General features: G+C 43.6%; 2 protein-coding genes across 2 annotated transcripts; both read right to left on the reverse strand.

Annotated features, from left to right (window-relative positions):
* Positions 1 to 194: 194 nt before the first annotated feature.
* On the reverse strand, positions 195 to 11,014 carry btr30 (bloodthirsty-related gene family, member 30). The gene is made up of 9 exons (XM_066721765.1): positions 10,770 to 11,014; positions 6,235 to 6,887; positions 5,747 to 5,842; positions 4,778 to 5,011; positions 4,196 to 4,352; positions 2,970 to 3,044; positions 2,747 to 2,773; positions 2,373 to 2,399; positions 195 to 1,937 (listed from the first exon to the last, which is right to left on the reverse strand). The coding sequence occupies exons 2-9, from the start codon at positions 6,844 to 6,846 to the stop codon at positions 1,405 to 1,407; spliced, it is 1,761 nt and encodes a 586-aa protein (XP_066577862.1). The 5' UTR covers positions 6,847 to 6,887; positions 10,770 to 11,014; the 3' UTR covers positions 195 to 1,404.
* An 875-nt stretch (positions 11,015 to 11,889) lies between these two features.
* LOC136767314 (coiled-coil domain-containing protein 42-like) lies at positions 11,890 to 16,152 on the reverse strand. Its single transcript, XM_066721085.1, has 7 exons — positions 16,040 to 16,152; positions 14,180 to 14,288; positions 13,576 to 13,680; positions 13,271 to 13,471; positions 12,813 to 13,034; positions 12,360 to 12,524; positions 11,890 to 12,097 (listed from the first exon to the last, which is right to left on the reverse strand). Exons 1-7 carry the CDS (start codon positions 16,096 to 16,098, stop codon positions 12,011 to 12,013), a joined length of 948 nt encoding a protein of 315 aa, XP_066577182.1. The 5' UTR covers positions 16,099 to 16,152; the 3' UTR covers positions 11,890 to 12,010.
* Between the last annotated feature and the right edge of the window lie 630 nt (positions 16,153 to 16,782).

Below are 16,782 nucleotides of genomic sequence, written 5' to 3' on the forward strand. Positions count from 1 at the left end.
AACCACTGGCATGAGTACAGATTCTCTTCATTTTTCTCTTTCCAGGGAAGGCAGTGGAAGTGTTTGGATGATTTGCAATGTATTCTCATTCTTTGTAAAAATTATAGAATATAGATCTGATTATACACAAACACTTACCCTCTGGCTGCTGTTGGTCAATTATCTTAGAACAGTGCATATTGGCATTTTTCAAGTAACTTTTCATTGTTTTCTTTTATTTAGAATAATTCTTGTGTACATTCAATGACTGTGAAGGAAAAGGAAAAAGAAGCAACACAACAGCCAACAGTCATAGGAATTCAGTAAATGGCCCCCATCATGAATAAGTCCTAAAATGCAATGCATCAAAATTAATTGATATTTGATACAAGTACAAAAAACAAAAAAAACATTCCCCAAATCAACACCTTAACTTTTGGAATGAGCGCTGGAAGAAAGAAAAGAAAAAAGTGCTGTTGATCACTGAATGGGTTTTAACACGTAAAAAAAAAAAACTGAAATCCTTCTAATACAAGTGAGTGTGTGGTAGGATAAAGTTGACTAGTGTTGTCCAGAGTCAGGTGGCAGAAGACACACATGAGGGAGAGTTTCTGTACAGAGAGAGATTGGGATAGAAAGGGAGCCAGTGAGACAGAGAGGAAAATGTGCTCCTTCTGTTCTTGCAGGAGGCAAGCCAGGATTTGAGAAAAGATGTTGTTTCCAGGTACTTTTTCCTTTTGCCAACACCAAACCAATTCGGAGGGCTCTCCAATGTGGTTAGTGATTTTTGTTTTTACAATACTGCTCCCCTAGACTGTACTGCAATTTATGTTCAGAACATGGGTCTAAACAATTCACTTACATATTGCCTGGAGCCATTCTAGATTTTGGGTGGTCGGAGTGTAGTGTGCTGGAAACTGGTATGCTCGTTACTGGCATTGGCACAGGTTTATGTAATCAGTGTTAACATAGCAGACGCTCTGAGCAACAGTCTTCAGGAAATTGGGGATTTAGGTGGCAGCATCTGTAACTACCTGGGTGGAGGCTTTTCAGCAGCAGCTTTGGAGACCATTGACCACTGGGGAACTTCCTCCACTCTTTTCCGTCTCCCACCACTCTGTTTCTCCATCTCCCTTTCCCATTTGTCCTGACACTTTGCATCTCTCGTTCCACCTTGTTCCATTTCCATTATCTACAAATTCCTCCCCCTCCCCTTCTCTCAATCTTTTCATCACCCTCCCAACTCTCTCTCTGCCTCCTCCCCTGCCTCTTGCTCTCCTGTCTCACAATCTCGCCTTCCTTCCCCTACCCTTGATCTGGCTCAGCCACCCCCACCCCCTTTCCACCTCCCTAGGTCATGGCTTCCCAATCTCTCCACCTCCCTCCCCACACCTCTCTCTTTGTCCCAGCCTAACGCACTTGCTCTCACTCTGCGATGGCGTATAGGCTGGAGATGATGAGGGGCACATCCTTGTCCCCCGTGCCGAACAGAGGGAACAGTTTCTCGGAGAAGGAGTCACTGTAGGTGTAGATCTCCGAGCCCGTCTTGGCATTGTAAAAGGACACCTGGCCTTCCTCGTAGTCGAGGAACACCCCAATGTGCTTCAGCCTCGTGCTCGGCTTCACCTTGGTGGGGTTGGGGTTGGTGAGAGCCCGTAGCTGGGACCCCCCCCACCACAGGGCCCAGTAGCCCACCCGGGGGCTCATGTCAAATAGTCCTTTCCGTTGTGCGGACTCGTGCACTACCCCCAGCTTCCAGTCCTTATTGTCACCCACTACCACCTCCCAGTAGTGCCGCCCTGAGGTGAAGCCCTCCTTGCCCAGCACACAGGACCACACGTCGTAGCGCTGCGGGCTGTTGCGGTAGTACTGCAGCTTCTCGCCGCGCTTCACTTGCTTGCGGTCGTCTGAGAGGATGAGGAAGGGGTAGGCTGTGATGGGGTTCAGGGTTATGTTCTCTACACAGGGGTGGAGGAAAGAGGAGGCATTAGGCAAAGCTTTTATATTTGTTCTGCTTATCACAGACCACCAGCTTTATCCAAGTCCCTCTACTGCAGTGGTTCTCACTGTCCTGGATTTTGGTCCAGTTGTTCAACCCTAATTGAACAAATTGCATGCTAAAATGAACATTTAGCAGTAGGGCCCCAGGACTGGGCTTGAGGACCTCAACATTTTCTGTAAAATAAAACACTTGTCTCATCTTTCTTGGACTACGAGGTGGCTATTTGATCTCCCCTAACAATTAGGAACCCAAGACAGTACCACTAATTCTGGTGGGGTGATACTCCTTGGCTGAGTGGTTCCAAGTAATACAGGAACTCCACAGTGACTTATAGCTGGGAAAGGTATTCATTATCATCTTCTTCCATTACTAGAGTCTGAGATTGACTCACCTGAATAGGTCCGGATCTTCTTTACACCTGCAATGTGAACAGATAGCATCGAATCAGTATAGCTCTCCCAGTCCACTCTTTATTATGAACAATACTGAAATAGAATTTAGGTACGAATGTAAAGAAAACTTCAACCCACTATCAAACTACAAACCTGTACTTGAATGTGTATGCATTTCTGAATAGAATACAAATAATCCTGTAAAGAAATCAAAATGAAGTCACTCTGGAGTACAGGATTGGAGTTTTCCCATTAGTAGGTGGGTGAAAGTTTAGATTTTCTCCCAGCCTCCATGCATTTGTGTGCCACTTCTCCCATTTGCAGCAAACACCCAAGCACCGATTGAAAGGCAAAATAAGCAAAGTGGACTTACCGGATCCTGTTCGCAGCTTCCGGAGATCTGAAGGAGAAAATGGTAGATTAGTTGGAGAAGGTCTGTAGGAAAAGTACTTGCTGATACAGTTACCTAGAGCTGTATTTAGTTAAGGAATCAGCAGGAGTAATAACTCTCTGCACCAGGGACTCTCGACTCTGGATCTGGGGGTTGCACTGTCCTGTCCATTTTTGTACAAACAAGTGGCAGCAGCACATCTCACCTTTTAGAGACCACTCCCTCCTCCTCAGCCCCCGTAGGCTCATCATACTCTCAGTGCGAGGGAGAGAAACTGGAACTGAAACAGACAAAAGAAATATCCTTATCCAGCCTTACAGAAGTCACAGCAAACACCCTTCACCAGACATGACCTACTACAGTCAGGGCGGTGAAGTACAATACACAGCACACATCCTGCTGAAAGTCAGCTACAAAATCAGTATGAAACGCAGAGCAAAGGATACAACAATATTGTGCGCAGCTTGGTCAGGATGGGTGGAATTTACTGATCATACAGAAACAGTTACAGCAAACTGACTGATCAGAATACAAGGTGCTTATAGATTAAATTTCTGCTGATAATGGTGTATCATTGGTTTCATAAGGTCCAGTGTTAGTGAAGCACAGCAAAGTTATTGAAAAGCATAAAATACCACCAGAGGAAAAAAAGTTAAAAGGACAAAAATCCTATTGGGTTAGTATGGAGCTCTGTACTAAGTTGTGTACTAGCTAGTACAGTATGTTCTCTGGATCATCCCCAGCCAAATATTAAGTTAGTACCCATTGCAATGGAAAAAAAAAAAAAAAAAAGGTGGAGCAAAGTTGCAGACTAGCTGATGCCCAGCTTTAGTCCGGTACTAAGGATTAAGTTTGTTGTTATGCTACCAAACAGGAAGTGAAGTCAGTGATGAAATAAAACCTTTCAAACGACAATTTGAACACTGGTTATTGTGATTTACGTTTTTAGCGGTGGTGTCAATTGTATCCATGTATAACAGAAATTGTCGCTATTCATAAATTACAATTATACATTTTTGTTTTTGACATTGACAACATAAGAACAAAACAGATGTTGTTCAGTGACAAAAGCTGTCAATACATTTTGTGAGGTTTCAAGTTTTTTCCCCCCAGTTAGTATGGTACTATCCATAGTTAGACCAAAGCTGGAGTAGGACTAAGTTAGTCCTGTACTTATTCTCCTCTAGAGGGCAGGAGCAGATATTTAGGGGTTCGTTACAATGGAGACCGTTTTCAGTCCGCAGCTGGGGACGAACTTCATTGCAATGGGTATTAAACTTGTGTACTAGGTTAGTACGGGATCATCTCTAGTTAGTGCGCTGCATTCAGTTCATTGCAGTTGACCCATATTGCCCTTACCAGGGTAGACTTGCCTAGGGGCGGTGCCTTTACGATTGTGATGTTTGGGAATTTTGGAAGTCTGACACTTACTGGATGGTGGTGATCTGACCTCGCCCATTTGGATGTTGTCCAGCCTCTCTCTCAGGTCTCTCAGTGCCATCTTCACCTCCTCCAGGGACAGTTGCATGTCCACACTGACCTCCGATAGGTCTTCTGTAGCAAGGGGGGAGCTTATGGACTTGAAACTCTGCCAGAGAGAGAGAGAGATGCTGATAGACTGACTGGACACTGCAATACATAAGTGTATGCAGTGTGAGGATGAGACATATGGAGGTTAACACAGGTATCCAGAAAGAGGAGAGGAGAGAGGAACAAACCGCAATAGGTTTTGGAATATGTAACTCAGTCAATTGCCACTAGAGGGCGACATTGAACAGCTCATTTTTAAATAAACCTCTAGGGCTGTCCCAGATTCCATGCACTCTCGCTGCGTGTCTCTCTCTCTCTCTCTCTCTCTCCCCTGTACGCAAGGGGCGTTGTACTCTGTGTGGGTGCCTCTCTGTTCGTGTCCCTTACATAGTGCTGTATAAAGTCCACTTCTTTGTAACTTGACCCCTCAGTCTCTGTCCCCTGCTTCTGCATCCCTCATCCTGCACCCTGCCTCAGCCATACCTGCAAGAAGTGGATGTGGTCCTCCGAGCTGGAGAGCTGCTCCAGGGACAAGTGCCGGTTCTGCAGCTCTGCCACCTCCTGCTCCAGTTGGCCAATCAGGACGTCCCCCCGTGCTTCCATGGCCGCCTGCTTCTGCCTGATCCCTTCGACCAGCTCCCTCCTGATCCTCTCCGCTGACCGGATCACACCTAGGAGAATATCCTCCACTTCCGCAGTCTCCCTCTGAGCGGAGTTCTAGGATGGAGGAAGACATAGGTCACAGTCATCAGTCCAAAGAACAGGGTTAGAGTGTGCAAGCTCATCATGTGAATGTAATGACACCTAGGTTTCTGTTGAGTCTACCCATTTGGTGATGTGGAAGAATAAAGCTTCACCTTTTTGTTTAGCTGAAGTCAGTGAAGATGCTTTATTTCAAGCAATTGCAGGGAGAGAAATCTAAAGACAGTCTGGCAGTTCAAGATCTCTCTACACACAGGCAGCACTGAACAGCTTTTAAAGACAATACTAACAAAAACAGGATTCACAGACATTCCTTATCGCTGTGAAAACAGATATTTACATCTGCAAGCTGAAGGACATTTACTGGCACTTTGCATTTACACATATTTCCTGAAATGGTCTCACACCCTTATTCATGCCTCCCCTACCGGGCTGTACATTCTTATCTTAACTAGATAAGGAATAACAAGATGTTATTCTGTAGATGTTATTTAAACATTCACAGTTAGTTATGATGGATGAGTTAGACAGACAGCTACAGGACTGGCCACTACGGTCCTATAGGAACCAGATTGGATTGGACCCAATTAACCTTTTCTTCATTCTAATTTTCCTGTGAAAGCCCTGTGAACTACTCCCCCGCCACCTCCTCCCTGTCAAATCACCTTTGAGCCTTCAGTGCTGTGGAATCTGTCTCGGCTTATGCATTCCCAGTACACAGTCTATGAAACGCTCAGATTTCATACTCACTCTGAAGGAATCCACAGTGCCTCGGAGCTCCGACAGCTTGTGTGATCTCTGATGGATGCCCTTCTGTATCTCAGTCTCAATCTTGCCCAGCAGTCTCTAAGATGGACACACACACAGCCAACAATCCATGAAGGGGCACACTTCACACACTTATTAATCTGATATCTCTCCCATTGTTTGCATATCCCTTATCTCCAGGTCAAATGCTTAAAAGTATTTACACACGTGCACCTATCTTGTCCCTTGGATTCTGAAGCTTTGGGATTACTGCACTCGATTTTGACTTGATTAGCTTAAACATCCACTAATAAATCTGCTTTTTACATAGTTAAAATATTACTTTATTAAATTATTGTATTGCTTTGCCTATATTCTTGAAGCTTTTTGAACCCCAGAAACTGGATTACTGATAACCTGATAGTCAACCCCTCAAGGAGCCACCATCCTATGCAATGACCTCTCCCTCCAAACCCCTGTTTGTTGCTAACCTGTTTGATGTTTCGCTCAGCCTGCACAGAAACGGTCCTGTGCTTCCTGTGCTCAAGCTGGGCACAGCTGGAACACACGCAGACTTGTTCGTTGCGGCAGAACACCTCCAGGAGCTTGTGGTGGGTCTTGCACATTCGGCTCTTGAAGGCCTGCTGGGGATCCAGCAGCCGGTGGTGCGCAAAGTTCGGGTTCTGGGCATGGGGCTGGAGGTGGGTCTCGCAGTAGGATGCAGTGCAAGTTAGGCAGGAGCGCACAGCACGTAGCCTTCTGCCCATGCACACGTCACAAGCAATCTCCCCAGGTTTAGCCACCTCCCCCATCCCCAGGCTGCTGGCAGGCCCCACACTGGCCTCCTTGTAGCTCTCGGCAATCATGGAGAAGACACGGTTGATGCTGAGCTCTGGCCGACCCTGGAAAACTCGCTTGCATAAGGGACAGGTGCTGACCTCGCTGGACGACCAGTAGCCCCCGATGCACAGCTGGCAGAAGTTGTGGCCACAGGGCGTAGACACGGGGTCGGTGAAAATGTCCAGGCAGATTGAGCAGGTCAGCTCCTGCTCGGAGCACAGCAAGGGATTGCCTGCTTCTGCCATTTTGGGCAGGGGCAGCATAGGAGGATGTCTTGATGGTAGGCAAGACTGCTCTGAAAGGCCTGGTGCACAGCAATAAAATGAAACCACAATGTTTAAGTGACAATGGACCAAAAAAAGACCATGGTGTTAAGAGTGAGCATCTTTCACCTAGAGATTAGACAATAATACTGCAGGAAACCTGGACAACCTGGAGGCTCAAGTCAGAATTGACTCAGAGACCAGGACCAGATATGGCATTAAAGTTAAGGCTACTAACTGGTCCCATATTCACCACCAAGATGTTTTGACACTAGGTGGGTCTTTAGAAAGCAAGGAGTAAGTGACCTCAACTGAAATGGAGCAGTATAAATGAGCATGCATTGCTTCAGCTGTTGAGGTAATTTACTGCTCCCCCCTCAAAGAGTATTTTGAATTTACAATGAACAGGTTTCATCTGGTCACTATGAACCTGTCTCCACTCACCACTTCAAGAGCAGCTGTCGCCAGCCCTGTTTCTTGGAGAGCAGTGGTGCCTTAGAGTTTTATAGGTGGGGCTTAAAATTGACTTAATTGATTCACCAGTAATTGGTTCCATTTTGTGGTTGAGTACTGGTTTGGAATGCAGAGCAGAAAGCCTTGTTGCTCTCCAGGACCAGGGCTGACCTACATCAGTAATCTCTTGTCCTGGACTTGCAGGACCCCAAACCAGTTCGTTTCACAGCCTACCCTTTCTGCATCACCCATTTCTAAAGACTTGGGGAACACGTTAGTCATTGATGAATCAAGCAAGAAGAGGCGATTTCATTTCTGGTCCTTGAAGTTGGTTTGAGGGGAAGGAGATTGAGGTGCTTTTTCCCAGTGATCTCTGAATGCCTGACTGACCAAAAGGTCAATGAAGTGATGACAATGAAAACAATAAAAAGTGTAAAACATTGGAATTGTATTGTTGTCCCAGTGCTATATATATATATAGGTTCGGGAAGTACTGCTCTACGGGGGGGAGGAAGAAGAAGAAAACATCTACAACAACCAGTTGCTTTGATTAATCTCCCCCTCACTTATATCAGAGCTGCCTAATTATTAACAGGTGATCAATTGATATTCTAGCAACACAGGTGGGAGTGGCACTGTATGAAGCAGAATAAGCCTCTCTTGATGTGTATGGAGGCTACAGTCCCTAACAGCTGCTCAGTAGAACAATAGGCTAGAACGAGGGGAGTTCTGAAACACAGCACTTGGTACAGTGTTAATGTTAATGTGGCACCCCACAAGAATAGTTATTGTGTGTGTGTTTGTTAGCTGAAAACAGGTATGGAATAAACAGTCAGTTACAGGGTTGGGTTGTGCAGAGTTCAGCAGGGACAAAACACAGAGAGGACAGGGGGTTTGGAGACTTTGGCTAAAGAAAGCCTGCTCACCTCCCCTATGGTCTAGAGACTCAATCTCATTGATTTAAATCAAGTCCTTTCCATTCTTGGAGAACATTTATCGGGATAACTTTGTCATATTTGACCCAAAGGTCTATCATCCATCTGAAGAGAACATTAATTAGGACACATAGACTTTATAACCCTGCAGTCTGATTGATTCAATAGAATGGTGTCTCCCCATAAGGCTAAGGTCCCTGTGGCCTGGGTCTGGGGACCAATTGTCTAACACTGAAGGCTAAATTGAGCAAATCAAGTTCTCAGTTTGAATCATTTGGCATTCAAACAGTGACTTATATAATTGTATATTTAACTTCAAATCTCCAGCTCACTTCAGATGTTGATTAAACTGTTTCAGCCAATTATCAATACAATTAAGTAATCAAGAGCTCAAAATAAGCAGGGTTCATTGGGTAATAAACATTGGGTTCCCAGTTGTGGTCCACTGATTTAAAGCATCTCGGTTTAGCGTACCACAGCTGGACAAACCCAAACCATAGTGAGACTGCTTGCTGTTTCCAATCCCCAGTTATGGAGGATGCAGCAGGTTTTATAATAATAATAAAAAATGGAAGCAATTGAAATGAGATCCCCCAAGTCAGTCCTCTGATGGGTTAGGCAGGCATTTTGGGTCAGTCCTTCAGAGATTGTGGGGGAGAGACTCCTTCCTTTGACTCTTTAACTTGTTTAGTTTACACAAAGCCTGAATAATTGAAGCTCTTTAATTTACTGTCCATTCAACTTGAAATCTCCAAGTGTTTACCAAAATGTAAAATGTGCAGCAGTGTGGAGTAGTGGTTATGGCTCTGGACTCTGGAGTGGAAGTTGTGGGTTAAATCCCAGGAGGGGGACACTGCTCTTGTACCCTTGAGCAAGGTACCCACATTGCTCCAGTAAAAACCCAGCTATATAAATGGGTAATTGTATGTAAAATAAATAAATAATGATTTTGCCCTGGATAGGAGCATCTGCTAAGAAATAATAATAATAATAATAATAAGAAAAGCTCTGATGAGACAAGTCATGAGTTGACTAAAGAGAGCTCATTTGCAATGTCAGAGTCGTGTTCTCTGCTGACGTCTGTGCTAACCTGTAACCTGCAATTGCAGAGGGGTGGAATGCCGCCCTTCTATGGAATCCAGTCAAGTCAGAATGAATCTCTGTCTCTCTGGAATGTGTGTTGTGTCAGTTCTGCTCTGATCCAGAAAGGCAAGAATGATTGCAAATCATTGCGGGGGTTACTCCTCCTTCCCTTTCTAGCTCAATTAAAACACACCCCTTTTTGGACTTACCAGGGTCGTACTATAGTTAGTGCAGGGCAACAGTGCTGAAGAACTCTATTATCGTCCATCAGTATTTTAGTATTAACCACAGCTGTTACCATTGAGTTAACAGTGTTTGTAAAGATCTCTGAGTGACAGAATTGACCACAGCAGTTTTTGCTTAATGGATCAGAAGGGATGGTTTCCAAGTCTTTAGACACTGGTTGTTAAAGGTTGGTCTAATGGCCAAGATACAGGACCTCCTGTGATGTGGTCAACTGGAATAGCTCAGAGCATATGTCAGTATTTTGAGTAGAGCTGTATGCATTATTTTTAAATACTACAATATACAAACAGGTTTAGTCCACTACCAACAGACCCCTCTCACCCCCTGCAAACTTAACCGGTATATATATATATATATACACACACTAATAAATCACTGTCATATCCTGACCAAAGTGCACACAATGCATGAGGCTTAAAAGTAGTTTAAAAATATCTAAAATTTCTTGTTCAGTAGCATTCCAGAAAGATTAGCAGAAGCAATGTAAATAGTGTGTAACATAGCCTATAGTCATGACTTATTCATGTGCAATGTAAGACATCAAAATGTACTGTAACCTTTCTCTTCTTTGTCTTTTGTGAAATGTACCTTATTTTTATCTAATTGTTTCTGTTTTCCTGCCTTTCAATTATGTCTTTAGTCAGTTAAGAAACAGTTTGTGTGACATCGAAGCACATCGTTTACAAAAGTTGGATGGATTCTAGCTGTAGTAACTGCAGGACGTGACACACAGGGATTCTACTAAAACACTCCTGAACAGAGAGACAGCCAGGGCTGAGATTAAACTAAATGTGCTTGGGATCTAGTGTCTGCAGCTGGTGGTAGTGTGTGTATTGTGGACTGATTGTCGTCTCTCTCTGTCTTTCACTCTCGCTGCCTTGTGTCTGCTGTCTCATTGTTGTTGTGTCCTGTATTAAAACTATACATCTCTGCAAAACTCCTAGTTAGGTTGTAGTGCAATGTATATGCATGAACTATTTTTTGGGGGTATTTTTAAGGAAAGATTAAGTTTGTAATAAACTGGGGAGAAAATGTAGTTAAACTAGTAAATCATAAAATGGTCACAGTAAAAAATATACAATAGTAAGCATTACTGTAAACCCTTTCTGAATACTGTCACATACTGTTAATCTCTGCATCTCCCGTCCTACTGTATAGCAGCCTCCCACAATTTACATACTCCAGTTAATTTGAAATACAGCTTACCTGGTATGAGTATTGACGGCTTCTCTCTCTCTTTCTTCCTGCCCTCTGTCCTGAGATTTAAATAGCAGAAGTTACCAAGGTATTTGATATCCTTGCCTGGTGGCTTTTAAAACCCAAGGGGGACAGGTCACACTGAGACGCTATATTTGAATGTGTGAGTGAGTTATACTATATAAGGGTTACGCACATTGGCTCAGTCATAGAAAAGACCCATTCGTAAGCCAACATCAACAAGAGAGGGAGGGAGGGAGGGAGGCAGAACAGACAAAGAGAGAGAGAGAGAGAGAGAGAGAGAGAGAGAGAGAAAGAGGGACAACCCTATTGGCAACTATCAAGGCTATCTACTGCAATACAATATAGGAAAACAATAATACAAGAGTACTTTTAACATCTTGTCACTTTGGTTGTACCTGGTTGTCTATACTGGACTACATAGGAACACTAATGATACACCATGACACATATCTCTAAGGCCTGTTGACTGTGGTAGACAAGGCTTCATTCATGGTCCAGTGTAGTAAAGCCCAGGCAATACAGGTTAAAACCATAGCAAACCACTTAAAGCATTGGCTTTAAACCATGTTCAAACTGTAAAAAGGGAAGTGGTAAATGTAATAGAGTACCTTTTTTTGTATCACTGAAAATGGTTGTGTACTATAAACCCTAGTGTGTACATTGTATTTTTTATTCAAGGGTGCTTCTAATAAACTGTCTTCTGAATGGTAGCATTGTGGTTAATTGTAGGTGTTGATTAGATGTTTTGACAATACTGACAGAAAGAGCAGAGAGAGAGAAAGAGAGAGGGACAGAGGGAGAGACAGAGCAGAAAGTATGGCTTTGGGAGGGGTTTGAAAATGAAAGAGAGGGTGGGGACAGGGAGGGGAGAGGAGGTGAGAATGGGTGTGGAGATGGGGGGTTGGAGGGGAGAATTAAGTGAAAAATAATTACTTTCCTCTGGGCACATTTTGCAGATTGCTTCAAAACCAATTACACTCACCATGTATATAATATATATATATATATATGAGAGAGAGAGAGATACATATTTATCGATATTTAAAGATAAATAAATGTAATATACAATATAATGACCCATAATCTCCACTCCTGCTAAACAAAGCAATAACATTTTATTGGCGGTATATTGGTATGTAGCAATTAATAACATCTGGGTGTAATTCAGTCTTCTTAACTCCAGGGGACAGTCCAGGGGGTGGGAGGCAGTCGCAGCGGCTGATGCCTTATCTGTGAGTAGTGATGCCAGGCTGACTGTCAGGTTTACTGACTTCTTCCCAAACGGAGATCAAATCAATCAGGAAATTCTGGATCTGAAAGAAACAGGAGGTCTGTAGAGCACTATAACATCAAGACTCATTCACTGACTGAGTGACTATTTCACTTTATCACATACTGACTGATTGACCAATAGACATTTTGACTGACACGTTGATTGACTGACTGATTAATTCTGACTCTGACTGGCTAACTGATACACTGACTCACTAATTTATCTTACACAGTCAAGCTGTGTGTGTGTGTGTGTGTGTGTGTGCGTGTGTGTCTGTGTGTGTGTCTGGGGTAGATCAGTACCAGCTCCAGCTGTTTGGTTGTGTCCTCCAGGGCAATAGGCCCGTCTGCTGAGTCTCTTGGCCTCTTACACACTGTCTGGTAGAGGTTGAGGGTGGCCATCTTTATAGTGCCCAGTAACAGGGTCTTCTTGGCGGCTGTGTTCTGTATGTGAGCCCATCTGGACTCCTGGACAGAGAGTGAGAGGGCGAAAGGAGAGAAGGGGGTGAATAAGAGACACTTTTCTAACTCTTCTGTTCTCTCACTCTCTCCTCCCATCTCTTTCCCTCCCAAACCGTATCTTCCTCCTCTCTAGACCCTGTCTCCAGCTGCTCCCTACCGTCCATCTCCACTCTTCCTCCTCTCCTTCTGCCTCTCACCCTCCTCCTGCTTCATCCATCAAACCTCCTCATCCCTATCCCTCTCTCCCAGCTCTCTCCTCCCCTGGTCTCCTCTCCCCTCCCTCGGTGTGGTTACCCAATGCAGTGTGTTGGTGCGGGCAGCATCCAGGGTGGTCTGTAGCTGTGCCAGCTTGTTGTTGTGCTGCAGGATGCTGTCGTGGCCATGCTCCCTGAAGCGGGCCAGTTGAGCCCGGTCTCGATCCATTCTCTCCTGGTTCTCCTGGGCCGTGCGCAGCAAGTCTTCCTGGGTCAGAACCAGTGTGTCGTAGCGGGACATCACCTGGCGCACCTCCTGGAACTGAGACAGAGGGGCATGTGGAGAGTCACTGCCTGGCTCTGTGGATAAAGACTCAGAGTTGCACATCTCTCCTACCTTTTCTTCATCTACCCACCTGTCCATCTCCCCTCTTCTGACCCCACCTCCTCTCCCTCTCTTGCCCTCTCTCTCCCCTTTTCTCCCTCTCCCTCTCCCACTCTCCTTCCCACCCCATCCTCTTCCTCTACTCCTCCCCTCCTCTCTCTCTCCAGCTTTACCTGCTCAGAGGCCTTCACCACGCTCTCCAGGTAATGCAGGTATCTAGCTTTGCTAAGGTTACGCTTCTCCAGCTGCTCCCTCTGCTGCCCCAGTGCCACCGTGGCTGCCTGCAGGTTGGCCAGCTCCGCTGAGTTGTGAATGATCAGCTCCCGCTCCTGGGTGGCCTTCCTGAGAGCCTGCATCCTCTTCATCTCATTGTCCTATAAGGGAAAGAGAGAGGGGGTGGGGGGTTATTCAGATACACTCTTGACTGTCTATATACCGTAGTACAAGGACTGAAAGAGAGGGAGCAAGAGAATGATACCTTGAAGAGCTGATCATACTTCTTCCAGGATTCTTTCATCTGGACCTCTTTCTCTCTCAGTTTATCCCTTCGGACTTGGAGTTTGACCAGAGTCAGCTTGAACTCCTGAGAGAAAGAGAGAGAGAGATTGAGGAGAGTTTATTTAGACAACGGGTGTCAAACTTCGCTCCTGGTTTTACTGTTTTTTGTGTCAGCTGGAGCTCCCACTTATCTCATAATCTTAGACTTCTTGTAGATTTTCAGATTTTAGGTTTCTTGCTGATATCTTAAAACAGGTTGATTATGCAAAATGTTTTCCCCACTAAACATTTTTGAATCTGGAGATGAGGGTTGGATACCTTTTAATCAATGAAGAAGCCAAGAGCTGGTTTAGAACAAAAATCTGAAGACACCACAGCCCTCCAGGAATGATGGAGTAACACAAAACAAATCCCATATGAGAGAGTGTCAGTAGCTGTGCCAGTTCTGTCATATACACATGTACTGGCCAGTCACCCTTCTGTCGATCTCCCTGTATTTCCAGATTAACTGAATTTGCCCAGCGCATCTCTGTTCCTATAGGGGGAAAGTGCATTTGCATCATTTGCCATCTTGGCTCCCTCACCTCCCTCTGGGCCTTCAGTGCCTGCTGGACCATTGCCGCTTCCTCTCTCTTCCCCAGCATTCGAGTGGCGGGAACCAGAAACTTGTCCCCAGTGGAAGACAATGTCTCACTGACACAGAGGAGGAGTCATTTTAAGCACAGGTTAAAAAGTACAAAAAGTGTTACTGACAAGGCTAACTAAGTCCAATAAGATTATTGAATGTTCTATTAATACTCTCAACCTTTTGTTTATAAAGGTAAGGTGTTCATGAGTTTTTTTAGGTACAGTAGGAACATTAATCCAATAGGGTCCAATATAAATGATCTTATGAATTGTATGGTAGTGTATTGCACTCTATATCTAACTACTACTAATACTACTACTACTAATAATAATAATAATCTCCAAGGTGATTCACATTCAAAAAGGAAATGTGCAAAGAGTCCCACATTGTGCAATTGTGGTACTTACAATTCTTAATTCTTACAGCATCTTAATGAAAACCATATTCTTAGAGATAGTCAACATGGGTTTAGATGTGGCAGATCATGTCTTACTAATTTATTCAAATTTTTTGAACATGCGACTGCAGCTGTAGATCATGTGAAAGCATATGATATGATATACTTAGGTTTTCAAAAAGCTTTTGATAAGGTTCCACACCAAAGACTGATCCTCAAATTGGAAGCTGTAGACATTCAGGGTAATGTAAGTAGATGGATTATGAACTGGTTGATGTATAGGAAACAGAGGGTGTTGATTAGAGGAGTCGCTTCTAACTGGAGTGAGGTTGTCAGTGGAGTTCCACAGGGATCAGTACTAGGGCCTTTGCTTTTTCTAATCTAATAATTAATTATCTGGACTCTGGGATAGTTAGCAAACTTGTCAACTTTGCAGATGATACTAAAATAGGTGGCTCAGCAGATACAATCTAGGCAGCACAGGCTATTCAGAGGGATTTAGATAATATTCAGTTGTGGGCCGACACCTGGCAAATGAAATTCAATGTGGACAAGTGCAAGGTAATACATGCAGGTAACAAAAATGTCCACTATAATTACACTATAGGAGGTACAGATCTAGATTAAGTAACGCATGAGAAAGACCTAGGAGTCTATGTGGACGCCTCACTTTCATCATCCAAACAATGTGGGGAAGCAATAAAAAAGGCAAACAGAGTGTTAGGGTATATTGTCAAAAGTGTAGAATTTAAAACAAGGGCAGTAATGTTCAGACTGTACAATGCACTAGTTAGAGCTCATCTGGATACTGTGGACAGTTCTGGGCTCCACACTTCAAGAAAGATATCGCTGCTCTAGAGGCAGTTCAGAGGAGAGCAACCAGACTTATTCCAGGTCTGAAGGGAAAGTCCTACTCAGAGAGAGTGAGGGAACTGAACCTTTTCACCCTGGAACAGAGGAGACTACGTGGGGAATTGATCCAAGTCTTCAAAATCATGAAAGGCATCGACCACATCAAACCAGGGGAGCTTTTCCAGATCAACAGGGACAAACACAGGGACACAAATGGAAACTGGGCTTCAAGGCATTCAAAACGCAAAACAGGAGACACTTCTTCACACAGAGAGTTGTCACAATCTGGAACAAACTCCCCAGCGATGTGGTAGAAGCTGAAAGTTTGGGAACATTTAAAAATAGACTGGATAGGATCCTTGCATCACTTAGATATTAATGGACACCAAACAAGCACGATGGGTCAAATGGCCTCCTCTCATTTGTAAACTTGTTCTAATGTTCTAATACCATACCAATATGAATACAAATACAATGGGAACTGGACACGAACCAACCACATGTAATAATGTAACATAAACAACAAATAACAAACTTAAAACAGTCAAACCAAAGTCTTCAACTCACGCCTCTCGGAGGTTCTCTTCATAGTGAGATTTGAAGTACTCTGTCAGGTTGTCGCACATTGTGTTGTCTGAGTGTGTGTGTCCCCGTCTCGTCTCCGTCTCTCCTGCTCGGCTGCAGCAGCTGAAATTTTCGAATGTTCAGAAGATGCAAGTGGTGAGTGGCCAAGCAACTGTCACCGGGCAACCAGGCTGCAATAACCATGTAGCATTTAAAATAGAGAGTTAATATTTATTAACATATCAGTTATCTGGATACACAGCACACAGCCAGTACAGCACACTACCAGACATACCAGAGGTCAAATTATCAGCACACTGCTTGCCATTTTAAACATACTCTTTAAACTTTATTCATCTGAATGAAATGCCAGATATAATATTATTAATATTATTATATATAATACATCATAATAATTATTATAAGTATCAATAATAATAATGATTACCAATAAAATATTACCTATTATTATTAATAATAATTATGTATTATATTTGTAATAATTATTATTATGTATATAATAATATTAATAACAATATTATATATAATAATAATAAAAGTAGTTATGGGAGGGATTTATATTTATACATTGTATATTGCAATAAATTATAATGAATATTGATGTTACAGCTGGTCAGTCAATTAAGCTTTGAATTCAGTCCTCCAGTCCAGCTGCAGTGAGATCAGTTAACTGGCTATAGCCACGAGTATTAGTCAGTAGGGGTGAACATGTTTTAATCGTTTCA

This window comes from Amia ocellicauda, chromosome 14, assembly GCF_036373705.1.
Source record: "Amia ocellicauda isolate fAmiCal2 chromosome 14, fAmiCal2.hap1, whole genome shotgun sequence".
In the NCBI taxonomy this organism is placed as follows: domain Eukaryota; kingdom Metazoa; phylum Chordata; class Actinopteri; order Amiiformes; family Amiidae; genus Amia; species Amia ocellicauda.

What these genes read in the sequence shown, in the direction of transcription:
- btr30 (XM_066721765.1), bottom strand. Translation starts at nt 6,846, where the DNA reads ATGCTGCCCCTGCCCAAAATGGCAGAAGCAGGCAATCCCTTGCTGTGC. An exon ending in CTGAGCGAAACATCAAACAG is followed by an intron (nt 5,843 to 6,234) that starts GTTAGCAACAAA and finishes TGTCCATCTTAG; the next exon opens with AGACTGCTGGGCAAGATTGA. An exon ending in GAAGCTGCGAACAGGATCCG is followed by an intron (nt 2,400 to 2,746) that starts GTAAGTCCACTT and finishes TTCACATTGCAG; the next exon opens with GTGTAAAGAAGATCCGGACC.
- LOC136767314 (XM_066721085.1), bottom strand. Translation starts at nt 16,098, where the DNA reads ATGTGCGACAACCTGACAGAGTACTTCAAATCTCACTATGAAGAGAAC. An exon ending in AGTATGATCAGCTCTTCAAG is followed by an intron (nt 13,472 to 13,575) that starts GTATCATTCTCT and finishes TTTCCCTTATAG; the next exon opens with GACAATGAGATGAAGAGGAT. An exon ending in TGGTGAAGGCCTCTGAGCAG is followed by an intron (nt 13,035 to 13,270) that starts GTAAAGCTGGAG and finishes CCTCTGTCTCAG; the next exon opens with TTCCAGGAGGTGCGCCAGGT.